We start from the raw sequence: 25409 nt of genomic DNA, 5'->3' as shown, positions 1-25409 counted from the left end.
TAGCAAATTTTTTAAGTATTTTAGTTTATTGAAATTTGGCATAATTGACTGGAAAAACTACTGCAATATCCATTATTATACATATACTAAGCATAACCATCATTTAAAAGCCTGCATTAAATTTGATATAAAAGCGGACCAAGCAGCTTTAACAACATGCAAGGTTCCATCATTTTCAGCAAAGAGTTAAGAAATCTTTACAATACCTGTTAATTTTGGACATTTAAATCTCCCCTTAAAATTTCTTTGCACTCACCTTGTATGAACTGATGCTTGCGGATGATTTCTTGGGTTTGGTGGAAGAGAAGAAGCTTGGTGTTCGTTTGATGGATGATGGGATTTCCTGGCTGCCCACTAACTGTGGTCCTCCCTGCCACCGCCTGCCACCAAAAATCTGTGATGAAAATTTTAGAAAATCCCCTACAGATATTTTAAAGAATTTTTTAAAAAGTAGACATTAAACTTCATTTGCACTTCTTTGAATCATTTTCACCCCGCAATAAAATCAATCAAGAGCTTCAATCATATGTTGTCAAAGGATGAATGAAACACGAGCTAGGGAATGCTGCAATATCCCTTGGTCCTTGAGTAGCAACATGTGATCAATATGCCTACCCAATTAATATGGATGCTGTCCAATCTTAGACACTGTGACATTTCCTTAATCAAATAAATACTTTATAATTTTCAAAATTCTAAACCATTTTCAAAAATTTCATTTTTTACCATGATTACCATTTTTTTTTTGTTTTTTAGATGACCATTTCTGAGCTTTGACTATACAGATAGAAACAAAGTTCTGAAAGGAGGGGGGTGGGGGTCGTGTTCCATCCAAATGTAAAAGACATATATACTTGGACAAGATATACTTAAACAAAAATAAAATTTTTATTAAACAGAGGAAGTCTATATTCTAATAAACCAAATTTTCCAAGAATAGAAAGAGTGAATGGTCCTTTTTTTTAAAGGCTGACACAGTTAAGTCACCCAAAAATAGAATGACCCAAGACAAAGGAAAATTACAAAATTGAATATTACATTTAAAAAAAACAACAACATTTCCTCATTTATGTATCCTGAGTCGCAGAATTCCTAATGCGGTCAGGGCATTCACAATTTCCCTTCCGAGCTGCCAAAGAGAGGCCTTAGTTATGTCGTTAACTGTCGTAGCATGTCATTTTTGATGAATTAGAAGAGTCAGGCAGGCTTCTTTGGCACGGGTTTATGTCAAATCTATAAAATTACCATGCCGACTGTAAATTTATTCACAATGCAACCCAAAGACATAACACCTCAACTGAGTTTCAGGGCACAATGTGCTAGAAGACATTACCGTTATTAATGAGAGTTCGACAAAAATGACACATAAACGGGGCAAGGAGATGCCGATAATCCTTTGTAAGGGAACTCATCCCACACCATTTGAGTCGTTAATACCCAATCATTGCAATTCTTTTCACAGGTTTGAAACATTACCCACAATGGCATTTCTTCTTCACTTTTTTAAAACTTCCCATAAACAATGTAATTTTGGTAAACATAATTGCGTGGGAGGGGAAATATTTTGGTAAAGTTCTACTAAAATTAAGTTAATCTTCCGAATCCGTAATTTTCATCAGGATCGTGATGCAAATATAGTTTTGAAAAGGGTAACTGAAATACATGTAAATTATCAGGGAGACATTTTTGAGTTCTTATTTCTGCAATAAGCCTGACATGTCAACACAATGTTGCATATAGACTGTCGAATTTTACTCCGTTAAAATATACACATTCATTGTAAGCCACTTCTTCACATACAATATTATCTGGGTATTTTTTGCATGTTATAAAAGTTACAAAAAATCCAGGGGGCATTTCCATCACATACCACTATCAATGTCTACAGACATATATATTCTACAGAAAACAAGTAACTGAAGAATTCTACACTAAATGCAGATTTGAAACGTAAAGAATTTCCCTATTTAATCATCAATGGAGTCCCAGCAGTATATTTACATAGGAATCCAATGGGAGTTCTAGAAGCAGCACAGCTAGTCAATTTTTTCATAGCTAAAATTAGTTTTTCTATGCATACCTTTTTGTTGTACATGTCCGGAGAAAATAATTTAGTTTTTTTTATGTTTAAAAAAAAAATGAAAAGCTCAAATATACAGATGCACAAAATTGATACATCAAAATATAATGATTGAATTGACATACTGTTCAATACATCAATTGTCACAGCTTTTGGATTTTAAATAAAACCCAGCTTTGATATTATTTGAAGGATATCGAAAACTGAAACAAACAAGACTCTTCAGATTCATTGGATAATAATTGTAACAGATGTCATTGAACATTGTTTATTGTGGGTTTTTTTTTTTTAAAAGATGACTCGTTATGAAATCAATATTGTTTTTACTTCACAGGGCACAGGATCTTGAAGATATTTGTTTGCATTTTATAATTTTTATAATAACATACAATCAAAATTCGGAACATGTTTTTTGGATTGTTTTCCTATCTTCTTGCTACCTACACACTTCAAGTTAAAAACTATGGTTAATAAGTTTTGGGTAAATGATTACAATTTTGACTTGAGCCTAAGATCTTTCATGATCCCAGAGCCAGCTGGTATCCATTGCCATATTTTTACAATTACCCATCAATCTTTGGCTCAAATTTATTGATACACTGTATTTATATTTTATACACAATAATAAAATTATCAAATGACTCAGATTTTCTCCACAACCATTGGTTAACTAGAAACTCTGCATGTTTTTTTTTAGAATGGCACTTGATAAACCTTTCTTATAGCACTTGAACGTGAGTTAAATTTTTTAACTTTGTCGATAGAGCAATCTTTTTTTTGGAGGGGAAGGGGGGGGGGGGGGGGGAAACTATGAATCAAAATTTTTTTGGAGAACCAGCGTTTACTCATACATCACAGTGATATTCAACTTTAACACAATTTTACTTTTCTTTTTTCATTATGTTGTCATTTCATTTTTTTTTCTGCAAAAAAGTCAGGTGCTTTCATCGCAATTTTTTAAAAATCTCAACAAGGCATTTTTAAAAGTTGTATATTGGAAGCATATCAAAGATCAATATATCATTGATACTGTACGTATCACGGTAATCATAGATAAGCAATAATATATAAAGCTATTTTGCTCCGTTTCTTCACATTTCTGGCCTTATTTATTTTTTTCAATAAGAAATTAAAAGCTGCAAAATTTCAAATGCATAATATTCCAGTTAGGTGTGAAAATACCTTTTCCTTTCCTCTTTATGAGCCAAAGGCTTAAGAAAGGGAGAAATTAATAGCCCAGTATGACCAATACAGATGAAGTTTTGAACATGAATGAAATGTTCTAAAAATGAAACATATGAACACACAAATGAAATAATCACTCTAAACTGTGATATTATCTTGAAGGCCTCAACAGGAAAAATTCCCTGACATTTCTCTCTCTCTCTCTCTCTCTTTACCTTGATGGCTTCAGCAGGTGTGGGCCCCTGACATTTCTCTCCTTCATAGAACAACTGTAGATACTGAAACTTCAGGTGCTGAATCCGCTTGTCCGTCTGCCATCGCATCTTCTGAAAGGCGTTGATAATTTTCCGTAGTCCCGTCAACCAGATTTTGGCCATGTTGTAGGGGGCCATAAAATACAGCTTCCTGTTTTCTGAGTGCCCCACTCCGTACAGAAGCGATATCACATTCTGGCGAGAGTTCATTCCGTCCAGACAATACCTCTTGGAGAGTGCAGCTATGTCGATGGATTCCTCCACCCCAGAATTCACAGCCTTCACCAGGCGGAGATCAATGTACCCATCTTCCAGCATGTCATCCACATCCTGCCCATTTGAATACCTAGAGGACATTCAAACATTATGATTGAAAAATAGTAACAAAAACAAATACATTTTACTATTTCTACAAAAATTCTTCAAATGAAAAGGATATTAAACAAATTGTATGTATCAAAATAACATTTTTTGTTATTTATATTAGTTGTCTAATAATTTCTATGAATAAGTCCCATCTATATTTGCTGACCTTGAACACAGTACTTGCGACGAGGCGGACTCTGACTCCCCTCGTTGACCGTAATCTGGATACGACCAGGTGTTCCCCACCAGTGAGCTCCAGGCTGGGCGGTGCCAGGAGAGGGTGGCATTGTCGATCTCCAGCCTCAGGTGGCACATGCAAGATCGACTGCTGTCGTTATCCACGTGAATCACCGTGCTCCCGTGGTGCATGCATTGCAGCTGGTGCTGACTCAGGGCGGCCATCTTTGGAGTGACGATCATCACCTCATGCTCGCTGAAGACCGGGCGGATGGGCTGGTAGGAATCTAGGTCAAGGTCATAGTCACTGTCCCCATCATTTTCGAAATCAAAACAGCTGCCTGGTCTGTCAATGATTTTAATCTATTGTAATAATGCGATGACTTCAAATACACTGTACATTGTACAACATTTTAATTTTCACAGGATTCTATACATCTATCAAAAGCAGATACAGATTTATAGATTATCATGACCTTAATAAGATTTTGGAATACTGTGATATCATTAATATTTGTTGAACACGTTGACTCATGTATTTGTTGCTGAGTCTATCCATGGAAACTATGAAACGTGACAAAAATTTGTATCACAAGGACTATTGCTGACAAATTTTCATTTTAAATTATTTTGTTAATCCAGGAGAACTAATATCCACCAAAATTGATAAAAGCACAGTACATACGCATCAATTGCATTTTCTTGGAAAAATTTGGAAGAGTAATGCAAGAATGATAACTCTATCTCTAATAGATCTGAAAAAACAAACTCTGTTCAAGGGAGAGAACTCAATTTCCTCTGACCTGCTGTTCACAGTCTCAATCTGCTGTTTTGCGTGATAATGAAACAGTGCGATGTCGTTCAGGACGTGATGCGTCTGCTTGAGCTTGTCCATGTTGATCAGTCCACCTACACCAATGCGTGTCATAAACCGGTCCTCTCCATTGTAATCAGAGATAAACTGCAAGAGGGAAACAAAACTATAGTCATCTTATTTGAATTCAAAGGTAATACGTATTCAATCCTTGTTTTCTACATACCACTAAATTTTTACTATGTATGACATAGAAAAGTCATGCAAAAATAAGCAACAAAATTGTTAAAATTTCTGTAAAATACACATGTACTAGTATCGGCAGTGCATTGAGTATTTGTAGGAGTCAAATTTTGTGGATTGTTAGAATTTTCAATATTGTGCATTTCAACATAATTACATGAATTGATAATATTCATGAGTCAATCATTTTTAAGTACAAAATGTATGACAAACAAAAAACTGGGGATGAAATTCATGGGGAGGTTACCCAGTAGGTTGGGTTTAAGTACCAAATCCCTCTGCCACAAAATGAAACAATGGATTTCACAGTAAAAGTATTTTTATATCATTTCAATTTACCTCTAAGGATTGGTTCTCCTCTGAGGGCAAGACGATGATGCTTGGAACATTGATGAACAGAGATCGAAGATCCCGCAGGAACCCCCCAAAGAATGGCACCACCTTACAGTCAGGGATGTCCAGCGAGCGGCTGACTGCCTCGCGGTACTCATCGGTCAGTTCCCGGGACATCAGGGCACCACACAACCAGTTGAAGGTCGAAAGATCCTCGTCCACCATGGACAGCCAAAACGGCTTCAACTTGTCTGACCTGACGAGAGTCAATATTTTCATGACTAGAAATTCATACATGTATAGAGATTTTCATGTGAATTGTATATGATATGCTTTTGTAATATCTAGCCTTAAAAACAATTTCAATGAAATTCGTGTACGTAAATATCCCATGAAATTGATTTGATGGGAATTTCATGTAAAATTCATGTAAATGCTTTTTTAACATGAAATTCACATGAAGCACAATTGGCTATGTAACATGACATGATACAACCCATTAAATGAAATATCCCATCCCAGCTTTAATCTTTACAGAGCATCTATTGGAATAGGTTCTTACTTGAGCCCTGCGACGATTTCCATGGTGGTGTTGAAGTTTCCGATGCACCAGCAGTAGAAGGCCAGCCTTACAATACAGGACAGAATGGCTTTACGGTCCTCGTGGGTGGGCTGAGTTATCAGGAGCTGGGTCACCCAAGAGCTGACCTAATTAATTCGTAACACCATTACAGCAAAACAATATTCTTTCTTTCATCATATTTTTTCTGCATGAAATACTGGTACGAAATTTTTTTAGCAATGCATGTAAAAAAAATCCCTCTTTTCTTCATTTTTCAAATTTAAACATGTTTAAATCTAAACATGCCAGTGAAATGATAGAAAAAATAAAGATCAAAAGATGTGACTTGGAAATTACATGTACCGTAAATTAATGCAAAATAGCACTGTGCATTACATTATTGCATATCTTTAAATACAATGCTTTAACAGTAATTGTAGTTTCAATATTTAATCATTGAAATAATTGAACACCAATTTTCATGGATTCTGTGGAGTCAATCCACTAAATCAAATGTTCTTTGTCATTCATCGAATGATGGACAGAGATTTATCCACAAAACCATCATCCACAAATTTATGTAACCTCAAAACTGTCAATTTCATAAAATCCACAAAAATTTATGTTCATTATATATGAATAAAAACACAGTATTCAATTGGTACATTTTTGAATATTTTTGTAGCATGACCTAGACTAATACCTCAATTAACCCTGTACCATACACGAAATAGAGAATTTCTGATTCGTAACAAGAACTGGACAACTACCTCATTAAACCTCTGTATCAGGTCCTCCACGCTGGACACCTTGTGGTAGACCAGTGACCCCCGGGAGATGTCGGTGGTCACCTGTCGGATGTAGTGGGCGGGCGGGACACAGGTGAACAGAGCGTGCTCAGTCTCGGTCAGCAGGAGGGCCACTTCCTCCGGGAAGTGTAGCATCTTCTGTAGATTCTGGAGCTCCTGTGAGTACTTGGTTCCTCTGTCTGTCGCGGGCTTCAGTATGGGGGGCTTACGATGGAAATCTATGTACAGACAATGAATAGGCATTCACTATATTTTAGACAGAAAGTAAATAATTGTTATTTTTTTAGCATAATGAACAGTTAATGGGAGAATCTGCAACATAATTTCAACAAATCAAGTAACAATCTGTTTTGATTATTAAAATTCATGAAGATTCCAGAAAGAGAATTCAATTTTTTTTTAGTACAGTTGTAGTGTAATTTACCAAGATAAAAGTACAAAACAAGAAACATTACTTCTTAATCTACTTTTCAAGAAGAAAGTCTCTTCTAATCAGCAGTATAGAAAAAAAATCATAAATAATTTGGAGTCAAAGTTTTTATACCAAAATCGAAGCTTTCCCGTCGTAGAGTACCGTTATTCAGAAATCTTCCGTCCATATCAAGGGCGTCAAACAGAATAGCAGTGACGGATTTGAGGTTCTCCTGTGAGGCCATGGTGAGGTGCCACGGTTTGGAACCTCGGAATTCCAGCACCAGGCCATCGTGGGATTTCCCCGATCCAGTGTTCCACACCTCCAGTTCGGCTATACTCTGGGATTTCAGTAGAAGCTTGGTCTTGCTGTCCAGAAGTATGATCTTATCATTGTTGACACCGAGCAATCGGGCAATCTACACAACGAAGAAATAACACATTCAATAATGATCAAAGTTTTATATCACTTGTTACAAAAGTCTTTTTTTCTGCAAATGAAAATTAAATAGTCTGCATCATAATGTTTAGTTTCTATGACAAGACACATATGAATTATAGATGTGAATTGGCCCCACACTTTAAATTCCAATGAAAAGTTATTGTGCTGTTTTTGCAACAGCCTGCAGAGATTGAACATAAGTTTAACTCCTAAAACATATGAAAGACTTTAATTCTGTAATAACACATTCTACAGTCAATTTACCGGTTCATACTTAATTGCTACACAAATGAACATGTGAGTTATACATTACTACAATTTAAATGAGATAGAACTAAATTTTTTGGTCCAAATGTTTTTGTTTTTTTTGGGAGAATTTGAAAGTGATTATTATCTACCGAAACAACCATAATTAAAATGATTCTACACTCCCCTTCCTCATCATCAAAACAATGCAAATAATCTACTTGATAAATCCAAGGCCGAGCCTCACTTCTCCTCATCAACTCAAGGGTGATCTGACAAAAATCTGACAAATGTAATCAGTTTTATGAAGAACTTGAAGACTGACAGAAAAACATCATGTGAGGAAACGAAAGAATTAACAACAGTTTAATTGCGAATGTTTTTCATCGCCATTCCTCTGATTACATAATTAGCCTTGATAAGGCTGGGATACCACCGAAATAAATATGTTGTAAAAGTTTTACGAACAACCTGCACTGCATCATATCTACATAGCGCTGGATTGGGCCTCTCGATAATGTGAGGTATTGCTGCGGTGGTGTGACTTTATCAGTATGACATATTACACAATGGTGATACAATGTATACTTGATGCACTTGTCAGCTGAAATATGCTGTTACAGGGATTGTAATGTAGTCAGTGGTTAGTTCTTATGTGTGTGCTCTGTACTGATAAATAATGAGTTCCTTAAACAATTTTGATAATAATTTATCATTTGTAACTACTATTACTGACTTTGTTTTCTTTATACCAGTGTAATAGATACCTATGGTGATTCTCATAAATGAGGCCTGTAGGTTGCCAACCTAACCTGAATTGTCTTCCTGATCCAGTGACAAAATAGCAATGTAACATTTTAAAAGAAACAAAGAAAATGACCAATGTAAAAACTCATTCACAGTTTATCATATCTCCTATTTGGGTGTTCCATACTTTTACTCAATTAATAAGATGTTCTTAATAGTATATTTTGAAAATCGATTATTTTCTACACAAAAAGCATTTAAGCCTTTGAATGTTCCTAAAATTCTTGTTTTATTTCTTATTTTAGGGCCCCCATTTTTTCCTATAAATTAACCTTTTTCAGTTATTCCTTGCACTTTTTCCCTTTCTACCAATTATAATTTTTTTTTTTGGGGGGGGGGGGTATTTTTAGTTTTTCCTTTCAATTACCCTGGTACCTATTTTTAATCTGCATTAATATTTTAGTTTTTCTTTTCAATTACCCCCAGAACCTAGTTTACATTGAAACCGTTTTAAGTCATTTCTGCCAATATTTTAGAATACTAAATCTTATATTTTTTCAGAAATAATTATATTTACTTTTTCCTGAGCATTGATTTCCACCCAGTAGCTCCCGGACTTGACAAAATTTGTGGACAACTTTTAGTTCATTTAAGACATTCTTGGGCCACCTCACCTTTTTCTGGGCATTCCCTCGCAGTAATTCTTTGACCTGATACAGTTTACATCCAAAGGCTGGTAGATTCTTACAGATCTTAATATACTGCTGCTTCAGTTTCATCTCGCTGTCATAGTATGGGGCATGCCACAACTTCTTCTGTTTTTCCTGCCAAAGGAAAACACAAACACGGAAACTCATTCTCGGTCCCACATTGGTCGACTGATGATAAAAAATGATAACGGACATCCTGTTGTTGCAATATTTTTTTTTTCAATTTCATCTTTGTCTCGTTTTCCAAGGCAGGTATGATTAAATTTATTGACAATAATACATTGAACGACACGAAACCGCGATTACAATCTAACCATTTAATCAATACAATTTATGATTGAATTCACGTATAAGATTGTACCATTATTATTTTTTCTTGCTTTGTAATTGGTGCATTGTAATACAGTGGTCTTTAGTAATTATTTTCAAAATCCGAAAATGAGAGATTTCTGATTTTTTTATGACAGGCAATTAGAATCGGATGGAGTCCATTAAGTTCTTGATGATTATTTTTCATTCTGTTATTGGTGTATTCATTTGGCGGATAGAGTCTGATGTCCTGGATTATAGAAAAATTCCATTTTTCTGTTTCCATGAAAACGAGCCATATCATGGTAAAGGAGTGCAAGACTATAAACCAGACATATATGTATACTCTTCTTAATTCTCATAAAATAGATTGCTTATAGACCCCCCCCCCCCCTCCCCCATCCCACACCCATCCAAAAGGCAAAAATGAAAGAAATAAAAATTTGTACAAAAACAAACAAAAACAAATTCATTTCTAACTTTTATCAAGAAATTGATTATGCATTAATTCACTAAGCACAGATGGGCTGGTGAGGATGATAAGAACAAAAGACGCAGATAGTTAGGTGACTAATTCGCAAGGTGACGGAGCAACCTCCCACAGACATACCTGTATGATATAGCGTATTTTCTTGGAGGTGGTGAAGTCTGGGGGTAGAAACTGGGACAGGTCAACCTCGTTATGACTGTTCTCATCATGGTCGCTGACGCACGTCAACTGACGCACTAGCCTCCCCTTACGGCGACTCTGCGTGATCCTGAGGGCCCTGTTATTGCGGATAAGCTCCTTGCGCCTTCGGAGATTCTCCTGGGGGTCAGGGGTCTTGGACAGATACTTGTGAGAGTCCAAGAGTTTTTTATTGAAGAGAGCGAGGTCAGACTTGGTGTAGTTTGGGAGGTTGTCCTCTGGCCACGCCTCCTCGATATGGAGCTGGATGCTGGCCAGTGTCGCCACGTCTTCCTTGGAGCATGGCAACTCACCACCTACCACCAACTTTTGCAACTGCAAAAAAAATACATTTTGGTTTAAGCATCTCAATGATCTTAGTTTGGCAATATATAAGCCTAAAATTCACTGAGGAAATTATGGAAGAGTGATAATATTTTGTGGCCTCATATTGCACTTTTAAAAATCCTCATATCATGATAAAATTTTATTCTATTCTGGTCAAATTCAAAGTTATGATTGTAATATACATACATGTACTACCAATTTATAAGTAACAACTTAATTTGAACCCTTTTTCAAAATTTTGACTAAAGGTTAACTCTTTACTGTTCTACAAACAGCAGTGTGTAGTTCCTTCAAGATAATGGTATTTCAGATACCTGGTTGATGAATTAATAACCACAGTTCCATTGTTAATTGTAATTTTGTATAAAATCACGAGGCATGTGGATATAATTTCATATATAAACCCAATTCAAATTATCAAAACTTGCAGGTTTGCAGGTTTAATTATTAGATGTGTTTAATATAAATGGTTATGAAAACTCTTGAGCAAAATCAACAACATTCAGGGATTCTAAAATATGATATGCAAACAACAGAACTTTAAGTAGTCTTTCTATATATTTTTACGGATCATGACATCCCTTTCACTTGAACCAATATTCTTTGTAGAATGTCCCTCGAGTCACAGGTAAATCTTTACTGTCCCTCATTTCATTGTAAACAGAGTCAAGAGCCTATGTCATGTTTGATGAATTGCTAACTACATTTTTAAAATGTGTCAACTCTTCGCTTATTGACAAAGCAATAAATTACCATATCCCAAAATCTCAGCAGTGTGCGCTTCATGCGTACAGTATATAAGAATCTCCTCAGGAAATGTGGCGTTAAATTGTCGTAAATTTGCCGTAATCAAAAGTTTTTGTATCAATGGGTGACCACATCAGGTGTGCCTTTCAAGAAGTTAATAAAAGTTGAAGGGGGTCGTAACGTCTGATAAAGCAAACACAGGAGGAGAATCTGATTCAAAATAAACTGTTAACCACATCAATCACGAACACTGTTCTATAACATAAAATCTTTGTGGTATTACGTTGATATCTTTATCAAGGGAATCAGTCTCAAAAACATTATAAGCCTATTTAATACATCTTTAAACAGTTATCCTTTTATTTAGAGAAAAGAAATTTGCAACATGTATGTCTTTGAACAAATTAAACCACAAGTTTCAGAATACACAGTCAAATAACACATCTAAATTTCCCACAATTAAAACGTCCAAAATCCTTAAACTCCAATCTTCTTCTTTTTTTTCTTTTTTTTTTTTAAATCAGATCTAATTAGAAATCGTGTTTTCTCCTGAACTTTCCAATTAAGACTACATTCTGGAGGAATTAAAACACCCTTGAAAGACTTGGTATTCAGATAATTCTGCAAGATACAGATCATTATAAGATCTAGTGTTAAAGCTGCCATCGCAGATGCAGCGATAAAGTGTTGTATGTCACTGCGAACTGGTTTTTGGCACAACATTAACATCGACACTTCGGAGTAGCAGATTCTCTGAAGAGGAAAACATCACCCCATACTATTTTGATACATACCATTAACCTTAAGTGTGAAACTAAGTCAGTTTTGGTGACAATATGGGTTAACCAAGCATTTGTTTTCCCAATCAGTAACTCTATTCAAAGCTAAAGACACTTGAAAATACTTGATCTGAAAAATATATGTACTTCTGAATACAAGAACTTAGGTGTGTAAGGGAAATCCACTTGAAGTATTTATCAAACACTATTATCATTACATGTTTTATATTTATGAGAATTTTTTTTTCTTAATTTTTACCTGAGTATCATCTTTTGGTAGAATATCATCCATTTTGAAAATATACACTAGGAAACATTTTATCCTTGAAGAATTAAATCCGATCCAACACTGGGGAAACTAGTTAATAGGTCACATAATGCTCATTGTATAGATCGAGCCATTGCACAACTTTTGTTTTGAATACAATTGTATAACAATGCTAGTGCATGCACTTATTTCCCATTAACATTTTGTATTATATATTCCTTCAAGACACACAAGCCTATTTCATATACATATACACTTCATATCAGAAGTTGTTATAATTAAAATCCGAAATTCACACAATATGATGCAGTCTGGCCTAAACTGTGCTGTAAACTGTAATTTTTTAAAAAGACAGTTAAATTATCCAACACAAAAGAGCTATAAGTTACAAAAAATATGAAATAAAATTAAACCAATCATTAATCATCCATTTCTTTATGCATTCCTTTTTAAACTATTTTTTTTTTTTAATGAAAGGGACAATGCATTCAACATGTCTTCAATCATCATTATCACTATCAAATTGAGTAAGAAATTTTAGTTCCTTCAATAAACGAGACCAGTCAATTATCAATCCTAGTTTATAAATATCTCCTTTCTCTCATTAAATCTGTATGTTCAATCTTTCCCCCAAGAATGCCCAAATCTTATTTGAAAAAAAAAAAGAAAATCCAGCACACAAAGAATCCAGGAGCAGCCTGTCTGGAGCATATGGCAGATCCACATCAAAAAGATCCGTATCGGGTCCAGTCTCAATAGTATTACAAACATGCAACACCGGTAGAAGCAAGTGTCTACTGGTCATAAAATGGAGCCGTAAATAGTCGAGATTGCAGTGCAGTCGCTACACCTTGTATGGGGATTGAAGGCTTCAAACATCCCCCCCCCCTTTTTGGATATTGATCCAGTGAACGGATTGCCTCCTCGGTCATACAAACAAAGCCAGAAGAGCTCCTTCAGGACTCTGAACATTACAACGTCTCAGTATCTCCTTAATCAACAATAAGTTGACAAAGCTCTCTCGTTCTTTTGTTTGATCATATTGCCTTTATCTGCTAATACCGTTTAAGTGAAACTGAATTTCCCCGATGCCCTATCGAGCCTTTTTGAGTCCTATAGTTTATAAGTTTACATAAACCGTGACATATCTGCCTGGGATGAAATAATACTTTCAGCGGTCAATGCATCTTCGTAACATGTTGCCATTGATGTATGAAATTTTATCAAAGATTTAAGGGAAATCAAAGGTTTTTACATCTACTCAATTTACATTGCATTGCCGAAAATCAATCAGAATTTGTCATATTTTTCAAAATTCAATAAAAAACAAAGGTTCAAAACTGGGACAGACCTGATTGAGTCTCCCTTCCCCCTCTGTCCTCACCCAACACACCTTACCCTAGTTGGTTTTGGAAACATATAATAGCCTATAGAAGTCCTCTTGGGGGGTAATTAAGAAATGCACCCAGTTTTTTCAGTTTCTATCTCAGAACCACATGTCCTGTTTATATACATCAGGCTTATAAACATGTCAGAGGCTGTCTGTTCATCCATGTCATTAAGTAGATCAAATCTTTATAGAGCAATATAATTTGATGCAGCATTTGTAGCTACTCAATTTCTTAGACATCCTTTCAAAATAAAAATACAAAAAACATTTCCCATATATATTATGTATTTAGAAAAACTAAATTTTCAATTTAATTAGCTTAGGGACAATATTTCACTTTGAATGTTGTTAAAAAGTGCATGAATACAGTTGTATGTTGATAATTAATAGGCTCTCTTTTAGTTGTTATATTGTCCTGAGTTTTAAACTCAAATAATACAAGGAAATCTATGAGAATGACGTTTAACGAGCTATTATCCTTAGCCATGCTCGATAATTCTAAATTATTCAAATTTTGTTTATTCGTACCATAAATTTGCTTTTTATTAAGACATATTTCATTATAATTTTTCTAGCAATACATGTAATATTATGATCATTTATTCAACGAAATGTTTGGCTTAGAAGTTCTACAGAGGTCTGCTACATGTAGGTAAAGAGGTTCCAGCCACCGATGCACCAAAAACCATTTTTCTTTTTAAATTTGATCTCAACTTGTATATATATTCCATTATATCAATTGTGCACAAATTTGCAGTAACTTTTTAAAATGCATTGATTCCATTATTAAATTTCTTTTTATATCAGTTAATTTATAAAGTTTGAAGGAAAAATATCATTTTTATGATGAAAAAACATATGTACTTTGAGGCTGGAGGTATGAAAACCTTAAGAAAACTCCATGGCTGCACCCATTGCAAATCGCAAGACAATGACAAATGGCGAAAAAATTTCCGTGGAATGTGGTCTAGCTACCCTAATTCTGCGCAACTCTCGGCTGTATCACAATCTCATTATTGCCGTTATTGATCAGAGAGACTTGATTTAATCACACAATTATAACTGAACCCAGATAATCTATAATGGAACACAAAGATTCTCTGTACAGATTTGTCAAGCTGTTGTAACGGGGTTTCATTGAAAGAGAAACATGCACGCACGATCACATTTCTATCTGTGTTCTTTTATAGCATCTTATTTAATTCAGTAATGTACAACGTAATAACTAACAACTGAATGGAACACACGGGTACATTAAATTATTCCTTAAATCTTACCTTCATCTTCCATGGTTGTATAATTTTACATATTTGCCAATGAGATGAAACATAAGTGATAACATTTTAAATCTTCAATGAAATCAAGGTGGTGACTTTTTTCCACTGACTTTGTCCCCCCCCCCCCCCCCCCCACCTTCACCACTACAAAAGGAATTTGCAATCACTTTTTTTTCAAGTTCAAATAAATTCCAGTAATTGATTACTTGTAATAATGATGGTAAAAAAAATCCTTTGAAAGTTGATAACTTTTAAAAAGAATTATCTTTCAATAAATAAAGCCATTTTAACAAGAGCTTGGACTTTGGGTAGTTGTGTCAAACTGCATTGTGACATCGGCCTGTCTATTTCATTACTGGCCACTCAGCCATGGCCCTTTGAAATCAACAAGATTTGTCTGGCTTTTGAGCTAAAAATATGCAATATATGTATATTTCACTTGAAACCAGCGTCATTTTGAATTTGGTACGATGCAAGAAATAGATAGCACCTCGTACCAAAAGTCCAAGGTCTTGTTAAAATGGTTGTAAAAGGTATATGGGTCTACATTTAAAGGAAAAATGTGCTGGGTGGGATTTTTAAAGACAGTTCCATGGCTGCTGCAACCTAACACAGTCTCACCTGTCCGATTTGTCTGCGATGCAGATTGTCAATGTCTGGTAACCAAAACATTTTTCTGCGACAAGCAGCCTTAGCAAAGTCCTGAACAAGTTTATCAAATGGTTTCAGAGACACTTTCCTCACGACCTTGTACTGATAATGTGGATGATGGGTGGCAAAGTAGAATTTGAGCGAATTGATATTCCACCAAGTGGATATGATAGAGTTACAATGCGGATAAACAACATCCGGATTTGGTGACCAGTGGTCAAAGGTCATCTGGAGTGGGCCTTGAAGAGACTGTATACTGACAGTGAGGGTAACGGGAATTTTCAGATCCACTGTGGGGCATGGCAAGATGTTGCTTGTAGACAACAAAACGTTGTTTCCCTGCGAGAAGGTTCCAAAGTGGCTGCCTCTTTGCAGAGTCGCTTTCAACTTGCTGACACCATTTGAACTGCCGGTAACAGACATTGTCAGATAATGGATCCTTCTATTAGGATGCCTTTTTTCATATTATATCAAGACAGTTGCATCATAAAGCAAAGCCTCTTGTTATATATTTCCTCTCATTATAGAGGCTGTGGGAACGTAGTCATTAAATTCAATGTTCCTCACAGAAAACAGGTCTCTATCTTGAAAGGAAACACAAATTCTGAACACAGATTCAAAGATTTTGATGTAATGCTGGTTCCATCACAGTCTGGAATAACTAAAAACAATTAAAAGACCCACTTCACAATATTTTTATATAATTTTCACTTCAAAAGTAACGACAATATAAAGTGTCATTTTTTTCGTGAAATTTATTACCAACAGAACTCTCCTTAAATCCCATATCACAGTTATCTTCCATTTCATAAAACACAGAAAGATGATCCATTCCTGAAGTAAAATCTCCATCCAGTTCATACATTTTACAAATTTTTGAAGATTTTTCACATTTTTTCATTTCTTCTTTTTATCATTCAACTTGTCATCGGTAAGAAACATAAAACTCGAGAAAAACTGATAAGAAGAATTAGCTCCCCTTCTTCTGATCAGCAGCTCCTGTGTGCCCCACTGCAACAATTAGGCGATATGTGCGGCAAACACCACTGTGAGCCCGCCCCTAGATAAACTGAGACCTTGTACACAGTTGTCTGTTTACTTTCCTGCTGCTCTCAAGAAGCTACCTGCCGTCTTGATGAGGCCAATCTAACTTCTTATGTGTAGGATGTAGCTATTATCAGCACAGCCATTAATTAGTACATAAAAACAATTAATCCACAGACTTTTTACAATGGCCATCTGTGTGCATGTGTCCTATAAGGATCTTATTTATGGTTTTGTCATTAACACTTGGAAAATTACGGTAATTTGAGTTACTTATGATTTTAAATTTTTTTTATTAACTCTCTGATAAAAAGAACATTCTTTAAATAAAATATTTTGATAATAGAGACCAAATGAAGTCTTTAGAGTTAAAGTTTATTTTTTTTTTCACTTTTCATCCAGTGTTTTATGTGCATTTTATGTCCTTCTGATATTTTGTAACTATACGAATGCCCAAGACCACACAGTGCATTCTCTACCTGCATCCAAATAAATTATCTCCCTGCGTTTCGTGCGACTTCTAGACCTATTAAGTATACATCAGCCGTGATTTACCTTACACTGAATTACAAGAGGCAGGTGTAAATGGCACTTTAGTTTAGGGCCTAAGGGATACGTTACACTTACTGTCATCTGTAGAACACAGGGAAGCTAGCTTGAATATACAGGTAGTAAACTATATTCAAAGCAGCCAGTTGCTTTTGGTGAACTTTTTTAATCAGATGAAAAAAATGTGTGTGTGTTTTTTTTTTTTAATTTAAAAAAAAAACTTTCAATCTAAAACCTAACCTTATATTATATTGGCAATGAAGTAGGTTTGTTTTGGAAATCATTTCCATTCTAATTAACCCATTTTTTTCATAAAGAAATAAGTTTTTTGCTATTTGAAAGAAATCAACACTTTAGGAATACAATAATCCTAATAATCTTTATATACTGATATCTATCTTAAGGTATTCTTTTCTGGATTGGAGAAACACATTGTCATCTGCTTCTTTCCCACACAAATACAGCGTTGAAAAAAAGGCCCTCAAATAAATCATACATAATGTACCTTTCCTTCACTGATAATTTGATCATCAGTTAATCTAATCTTTAACATTTTTAATCATTTTTTTGTAACAAATTTGATTATCATTGAAAATAATAAAGAATAAATTGTTTTTGACTAAATCTAATTAAAAAAAAAAAAAATTTAAGAGTTCTAACCCAGCATCTCTTTAATTAATTAAAATGAGAGTTTCATTGTACTAGAAGAAAACAAGACCCATGCCTGACCCTTGAACGGCCTTGATAACCCCAAACATTACAACAACAAATGGATAATACTACTACTACGACGACACTAACGGAGGAGCTACTACTGTAATTATACAATGACAGACTGACCAGCGGTGTGACATCCACGCATTGTAAATTTGTAAACAGAATTCTCTGTCCTCATCCATCATGCTGAAACCCTCACATCCAGTTCGCTGCATATCGGATGACAAGCAATTCGCAAACAGAGCCGGAGACCCAGGCTTGTGTTATCATGGTTATGGACTCAAGAAAACAACAGTTTACTCTAATAACTAGTTTGTACTCTTAATTTCTTGTTTGTGTCTGATTAAAGGCTGTCAAACTTTTTCTTTCTTATTTATAAAGTCAAATTTTTTATTAAGGAATTTGGTTTGGGATGGGTGGGTGGAGATTAAATGGATGTAACCTCAACTTGTATTAAAAAAAACCTTGTGACTCAATTCCATTCATATCATTTACTTCTTCAGCGTTGAATGAAATTAGTTTTCAAAACACTGTAACGTTACACTAATCTAAGACTTCTATGCAATGAAGCAAGTAAAAAGGGAAGAAACTCTTATCAGTTTGTTATAAAAACCAAAATGAATACCAATTACCCTTTTATACTGCGCATGAATGTTCTGTGGGTCATCTTCTTTCTCCGATCTCTGCTTGGTCGTATTCTTCTCCTGCTCAAAAAAAAATAAAATGTTGAAATTAATTAAGTCTCTTTGATGAATTTCACTTTCACTTATTTGGCCTATGATTACCTTAAAGCTTCTAGCAATATCCAACATATTAGTTTCAATAAATCACATAAAATTAATGTTATTCACTGAATAATATTGAAGGATATTTTCAATTTTTCAAGGATACAAGCAGTGAAAATCTGAGATTATAAGGTCATTATAGGTACCAAGGTAATGATAATTCAAGTGAACATTGTCTACTACATCTAAAAGACCTAGCTTCAGGACCATAAAATTTAGGTGAGCTCACTTTTGGTCTCAATCAGTCTCACTTTTATGAAAGGAATAAATGGTAAAAAACAGAGACTGAGATCAAAAAGGAATTCATCTAAGTGTTTTGGCCCCAACCATGTTTTAAAGAGACTGCATGGGTGGTTTACAGTTTAACTTAACTCATCAGAGCTACTTAAAAATTTTAATATATGATTTTAAGCTGTAAACTTTAATTCAGAAAAACTGCTTTAAAATTGAATTATTTTCCTATATCTGTATCCAGAGCTCTTCTTCAAAAGAAGATAAATATAGTGGAAAAATGGCTACAACCATTCAGCTGTCTAAACAGCTAGCCTACCTCTAGATGCAGGCAAGAGCCTATCCGTTGACACCAAGCTTTGTACTCGAGACCAAGAACGGAGATCTTTCGAAGGAAATCCCGCATTTCGTGGATGATAAGGCTGCTGCAGTCAAGGTCATTGCTACAGACCTTGATCCAGGTTTCAATGACCTTGAGCACACCTAGATGGGGCTTTGGAATCTCTGGATGTATCACCTTTAATAAATTACAACCATAAAATTCTGTCTCATCTCAATGTAAAAAAAACAACAACAAAAAACAATAAAAAATCTATGAAGTTGAATAACTTATAACCAAATTTAATTTATTATCCAACAAAATAAAGATAAAGCTAGTAGCTAGACAAAATGCTCAAGAGCAAAAGCAATGATTTTTATTTTAACAATAATGCTGCACCATGTAAGCAACAATTAGTTATGATATTAAGCATCAGGTGCTGTGGAATAATTAATACAAATCATAAGAACCAATTTTTCATAGATTTCACAATTTGTTGACAAATATATTCTATGGAATCACTGTAATTTGTGAATCTAATTCATGATTTAAACGCAAACAGTATCAGCCTATATTACTAAGCTATTTTTGAAAAAAATTGCATTTCAATTTAATAAATAAATCATGAGCATGAATTCTAGTAAGATTTATCTTTCTTATTAAAGGGTCTATGCAACTTAAAGTATCAACAGTAAATATTTGGGTGGTATGTAATTGTATGCACTATCAGCATAAACAAATACAAAATTCTCACTTAAAACTATCTAAAATCTGATGGTTCCACATTAGGTGCAGCACGATTCAAGATCATTTTCTGTAATAGGGTTATTTTAACATCTAACATTTCCACAGTTATCACTCTTAGTTTTAACTATACATTTGCCAAAGTGTACTATACCAATAGTTCAAATCCCTTTCATGAACAAAATTTGCAAATTTTTTTGATGCAATAATTAAAGCAATATGCATTGATATGACAATTCAATACTCTACTTCTAATTTCATGTAATTCATTAACATAGCTATCATTTAAGCCAGCAGTAAATAAGCCTCTTGCACAATAATTACAACCAAATTAGTGAAGCGTAGGTACCTGCATATTGACATTGTTGGTGTGATGCGTGCTTGGTGACCATGGAGAGGCAACTGAGGTGTTAGTGGTTGAGGAGGCAATTGAGGTGGTGGGTGAGGGGATGAGGAAGTTTGTGGTGGTAGCCACACTGGTGGTGATACAAAGCAGTGACTGCTTGTCACTCACACTGGTGGCTGGTGGGCCATTGTTGGGCTTGGAGCTATCAAAGGGGCTGGGGAATTCAAATATCTGAGGACTTTGACTAGCACTAGACATGGGGGAGGCGGGCGCCTCAAAATGCACTTCGATATTGGCCACTTTGGAGTCACTGTTGGAGTCTGTGGAGGACTCGCCAGGCTGAAATCCTATGTCCTGTTGTCGAGGGCAGTTGGTCCAGTCTGTGGTTGTTATGGTGATAACGGATGGTGAATTTGGCACTTTGACTTTGGAAGTATCTGGGAACACTTCTGCACTACGCTTTTGATTGTTCAGATGCTCAGAGCTGCAGGAAGATAACTCTGTTGGGGAGGGGTCATTGCCTCCTGTCCTGGCCAAGTTCTCAGGCACCGAGCTTGAGCGGGAGAAAATGGGCGACACATCAGTGGCAGGAGTGTCCATCACAAAAGTTGGCAAGTTTATGAGCTCTCGTTGAAACGCAACTATATCAACATCGGCAGAAGGAGAATTCAGTGAACCTTCAGAACCAAGGTCCATACTGTCATTGTTATTCTCAGACTGAGGGGCTGACATGCTACTTTGAGACTTGCACAGATGCTTCTTACTCGACCAATGAAAGAGTTTAGATCTGTTGGCATGGTTACCTGAATTTTTCTCATGTTTGTTTTCACTAAAAGACTCTGGACTACTAATTGCATTACCACTACTGGATTCACATACTTGATTTATCTGACCACTAGAATTGGACTGAGTCGGATTGGCTAAGCTCTGACCCATTGCTTTAAGAGCTAACTGGGTGGGCTTATTTTTGGATTGAACACCATTGTATTTGACGTAATCCCCAGGACTAGACACATTTGGAGATTCCATCTCATCAGATGATGAATTCTTATTGTTCGTTATAGAAATTTTTAAATTCCTCTTCTTCTTCATTATATCTTTCTTCAGTTCGTATTTAACACTCTCCGAATTACACCTGGGTGGACAGACCTCCTCCATCGGATTTTCCGGTGGCCGCAACTTTGTCTCCAAAGTACTATGGGAAGATTTCCGCCGAATCATATTTCCGAAAAGTTTGTGAGCCAACAGTCTTAAGATGATCACAGGGTGAATTAGCATGGGCAAGGCCATTAACAGCTGCTCCCTGAATGGCTTCTTGTCGATCTCGGTCAAGAACTCCATTGAACATGCTGGGGAAATAAAGGGAGACAACACACCCTTTTGATTTTGCTTGATGAGCGTAGTTAGACTCTGGACAGAGGTAGAGAGGTTCATTGTCGACTCGGAACTTTCCACTTCGTCCCCAACAGCCTCCTGCAAATAATCGCAAAATTATCGTTAACTATTAATTGCCAATTAAGAACAAGATATTTAACATTGCCATATCCTAAATAGAGATGTGTACATATTAACCTGTTTAAATGCAAGGAGAAAAAGGTATCACAAAAAAATCTACATAATTAACTCCTACGCAACTCGTTATCTCTTCACATACTCCATAAATTTAACAACTTTAATAGCTAATTTAGACATCATTCAAAGCAATATAAACCAAAATCAGTCAAAATGTGTGCTAACCTTTTACACAATGAAAGCTTTAAATCTAAGATAACTGACATACTTTTCTGAAAATAGTTTTTGATCTGAGCATGCAAGTAATTTGCAGTATACTATATATAGTTATAAAAATTCAACATGACTTCCCTGTAAATATCTCTTGAATCAGAGTGCTGAAATTAAATTATCTTAGGTCTGCTGCCAGACTGATTTAAATCAATGATGAAAGCCTTCAGGCATTGGAATTTAGCAGCTAGAGTTATGCTTCTTTGCACTTTGTTAACATTAAAACTAGAAAAAAACACATGGACATATAAAGCTATGTGCATTAATTGTTAATAACTTAAGAGTACAAAATTCCATATTTTTGCCTTTTTCAAAACCTCTTTATAAAACATATTTTTGTGCTCCTAGCTAGCTTGGCAACTTCCAGTACTTTGAGTACTTTGATTTACAGGTACCAGTTCAATAACCTGATTCAATTTGATGTAAGAATTTACAGATAGAATCTCGCGGCTACATGCATTATTTCTTTTTCACTGATTTTTCTTAAAATAGCCGTGAGCTGGCCTCCAGTAAATGTGTCTGTCTGTAGCAATTATAATCTGTCTGGTTACCTGGCAGCCTCCTGGAATAAAATCTACCTTATTCTATCTATAACTTCACCTTGAACATTTTTTTTTTTCATTTTTTTTTCTTTTCGCGCAGCTGTTATGGAGATAAGAAGTATAGATCAAAGTGAAAGTAGATAAACACTGAAGGTTAATTGTCTATGTAACTGGAGTACTGGTATCAGAAACCAAATACAATTATTTTATGAAATCATTTGTAGCAGCTCAATTTTCATGGTTTTTTGTGGGTACCCTTAACCGTCGAGTAAAGTATCAAAACAAAATGTTGCATGATATCTCTGAATTATGAAAACAAATGTACATGTACCTCGATACAGAACTGGTCACATTTTATAAGCATATAAATTCATATACACTTACCAAAAATCTACTACAGGTATATATTATCGCAATACATCTGCCTACTTCATCATTACCTAACTCCATTTAAATCAATGCACAAACAAATTTTAATGGTTTTTCTTGGAATTTTTCTCAGAGCTTGCTATTTACAGGAACCAAGACCATAAAATGCCTCTTTGGGTATTAAACAAAAGCATTAAATATGACCTTTTAGAAGCAAATGTAACTCTCATTTGTGGATCTGAAAAATTTCTTGACATACTCTTACTATTTTCGCCAGGTAGTAGTAGATTTTGTAAATTTTTTTAATCCTTGAATCAATTTTAACACATACATTTTTACTACAGCTTGAGTGAAAAGCATGTACTGAAATATATAGTTAAAACAAAGTCACGCTTTCAGCATAGTCAGTTTCATTCCCCTTATCAAAACGCTGACTAATAAATTTTTTATTGAATATAACAAATTACAGTTTGTATCGAATCAAAATCACCAGTCCTTGGAGTTTTGTTATAACCGTGTTTTACAGCTATAGCAAATTATCTATCAAAAGTTGAGGTCCCCGGGGACCTTCGACAGACCATAACAGCTAGTTATGTACCTCAATGAGCTCCGCTACCAGTCCCTCTAAGGAGGCGGCCTGTAGATGATGGTTCTCGTTCCACATAACCACTCTCCCTATGGCCATCAGTTCAATGAAGCTGTCCTCCGGGGAGTGGACCTGTAGATGGGAGTTGGTATCCGTGTCCATAAATACTAAAGGATAAAAAAAAACCCATTTTGTTACCACTTACATTGTACAGTAAAACTCGTTTAGTATGAACACGGATATTGCGAACTCACGGATATAGCGAAGTCATCTTGGATCCCCATGCAGTTATGTAAATTTAATGAATTTCTTATACAGTTATAACGAATTTCGGATATAACGAAGTAATTTCTTAGGTCCCAGTGACTTCGTTATAACCAAGTTTTGCTGTACACTGTTGGATATATATCATCAATTAGTAAAGAAGCAGAAATATGCAAGGGTGGTAATGTGGTACAAATAGACAAAGAACTACTGACAAAATACAGTTGAACTTTGATATCTCAAAGTGATTTGTAAGTTCCAACCAATTAAACTTTAAGTAATTTACCCTTCATATCTCGAATACTTGGATATCTCGAAGTTTACAACCAGTCCAATCTAGTTTGAGATAACAAGGTTTGACTGTATTAAGGTAGATTTTGTAATTAATGCAAGTACTTAATTCTACAATCCTAGTGTTTCGTAGAAACTTTCAGGAACACAAAATTCGCAGCGCTGAACTTTTGTCATGATACAATATAGTAATTATACAACAACAGCCCAAAAAAAGCAAGGTTTTAGAATATGTGAGGTGAGGTTCTTGGGATTTTAAAGCGCATATTAATTCTTAGCATTTAAGTAGGAATCTACGATTTTAATCAACACACTAGCAGTTTTACAATTATACTAAAAACCTCATGAGGCTCTTGTATCCCAAAGTGACAAAGTAAAACATGTAGTTATAAAACTGTAGAACGTAATGGAAAGGGAGGTAACCAATGTAACTGTGGATCAACTTGACCATGACCTTGTACATTTGACATTGACCTTTAAGGTGACCAAATATGAGATTTTTTGTAATCTTGAATTTTATAAAAATTTTGTGGACCGTTGGACATGTTACTCTAGACATAAAAAACTCTACAATACTGAGGCAAAAAAAAAAAAATTTTACTAATTGAAAACAACAACAGAAAATCGTGTTAAAAATAGTTATTTAGGGATTTTGAAAATCAATCAAGGTTCTTTCTTTAAACGTGATTCATACAAATTATTTAAACATCCCTTTAAGCCGTTTCATCAATATCTTATATGGAAAATGAAAATCTAAGTTTCTCTCTGATCCCACAAATTCAATGAAGAACACGACAGTCACTGTAATTAAAAATTCTGTTTCATTTCCAGTCATTTGCTTCAAACAAGTCTTTTACTCTACATTTTGGATGAAGTTCAACTATAGTATTAAATTGAGAAATTTACAATTAACACAATTAATTTTTGCAGCATGAGCAAGTAAGGGAAAACATATAGGGAGAAATGTGAACTGTACCTTCAATTACTGCATGCGTATGCATTAATTAATACATCACTTCTTTCAT

The 25409-nt window shown here is 35.0% G+C and overlaps 1 protein-coding gene across 1 annotated transcript in view; it reads right to left on the bottom strand.

Moving 5' to 3' along the window:
- LOC105331084 (uncharacterized) overlaps nt 1-25409 on the bottom strand; it is a 109598-nt gene that overhangs the window by 21914 nt on the left and 62275 nt on the right. Inside the window, exons 7-20 of the mRNA XM_066069080.1 lie at nt 23842-23996; nt 20554-22023; nt 19461-19658; nt 18758-18829; nt 10299-10691; nt 9344-9493; nt 7368-7653; nt 6785-7041; nt 6015-6160; nt 5459-5708; nt 4866-5023; nt 4052-4408; nt 3481-3865; nt 257-394 (exon numbers count right to left, since the gene is read on the bottom strand). Coding sequence (XP_065925152.1) covers nt 257-394; nt 3481-3865; nt 4052-4408; nt 4866-5023; nt 5459-5708; nt 6015-6160; nt 6785-7041; nt 7368-7653; nt 9344-9493; nt 10299-10691; nt 18758-18829; nt 19461-19658; nt 20554-22023; nt 23842-23996 — 4415 coding nt within the window. The remainder of the gene's footprint in view (nt 1-256; nt 395-3480; nt 3866-4051; nt 4409-4865; nt 5024-5458; nt 5709-6014; nt 6161-6784; nt 7042-7367; nt 7654-9343; nt 9494-10298; nt 10692-18757; nt 18830-19460; nt 19659-20553; nt 22024-23841; nt 23997-25409) is intronic.

The sequence above is a fragment of the Magallana gigas genome, chromosome 8 (assembly GCF_963853765.1).
Source record: "Magallana gigas chromosome 8, xbMagGiga1.1, whole genome shotgun sequence".
NCBI lineage: Eukaryota > Metazoa > Mollusca > Bivalvia > Ostreida > Ostreidae > Magallana > Magallana gigas.
The sequence above is the reverse complement of the archived record's forward strand: the minus strand, read 5'-3'. Positions and strand labels throughout refer to the sequence as shown.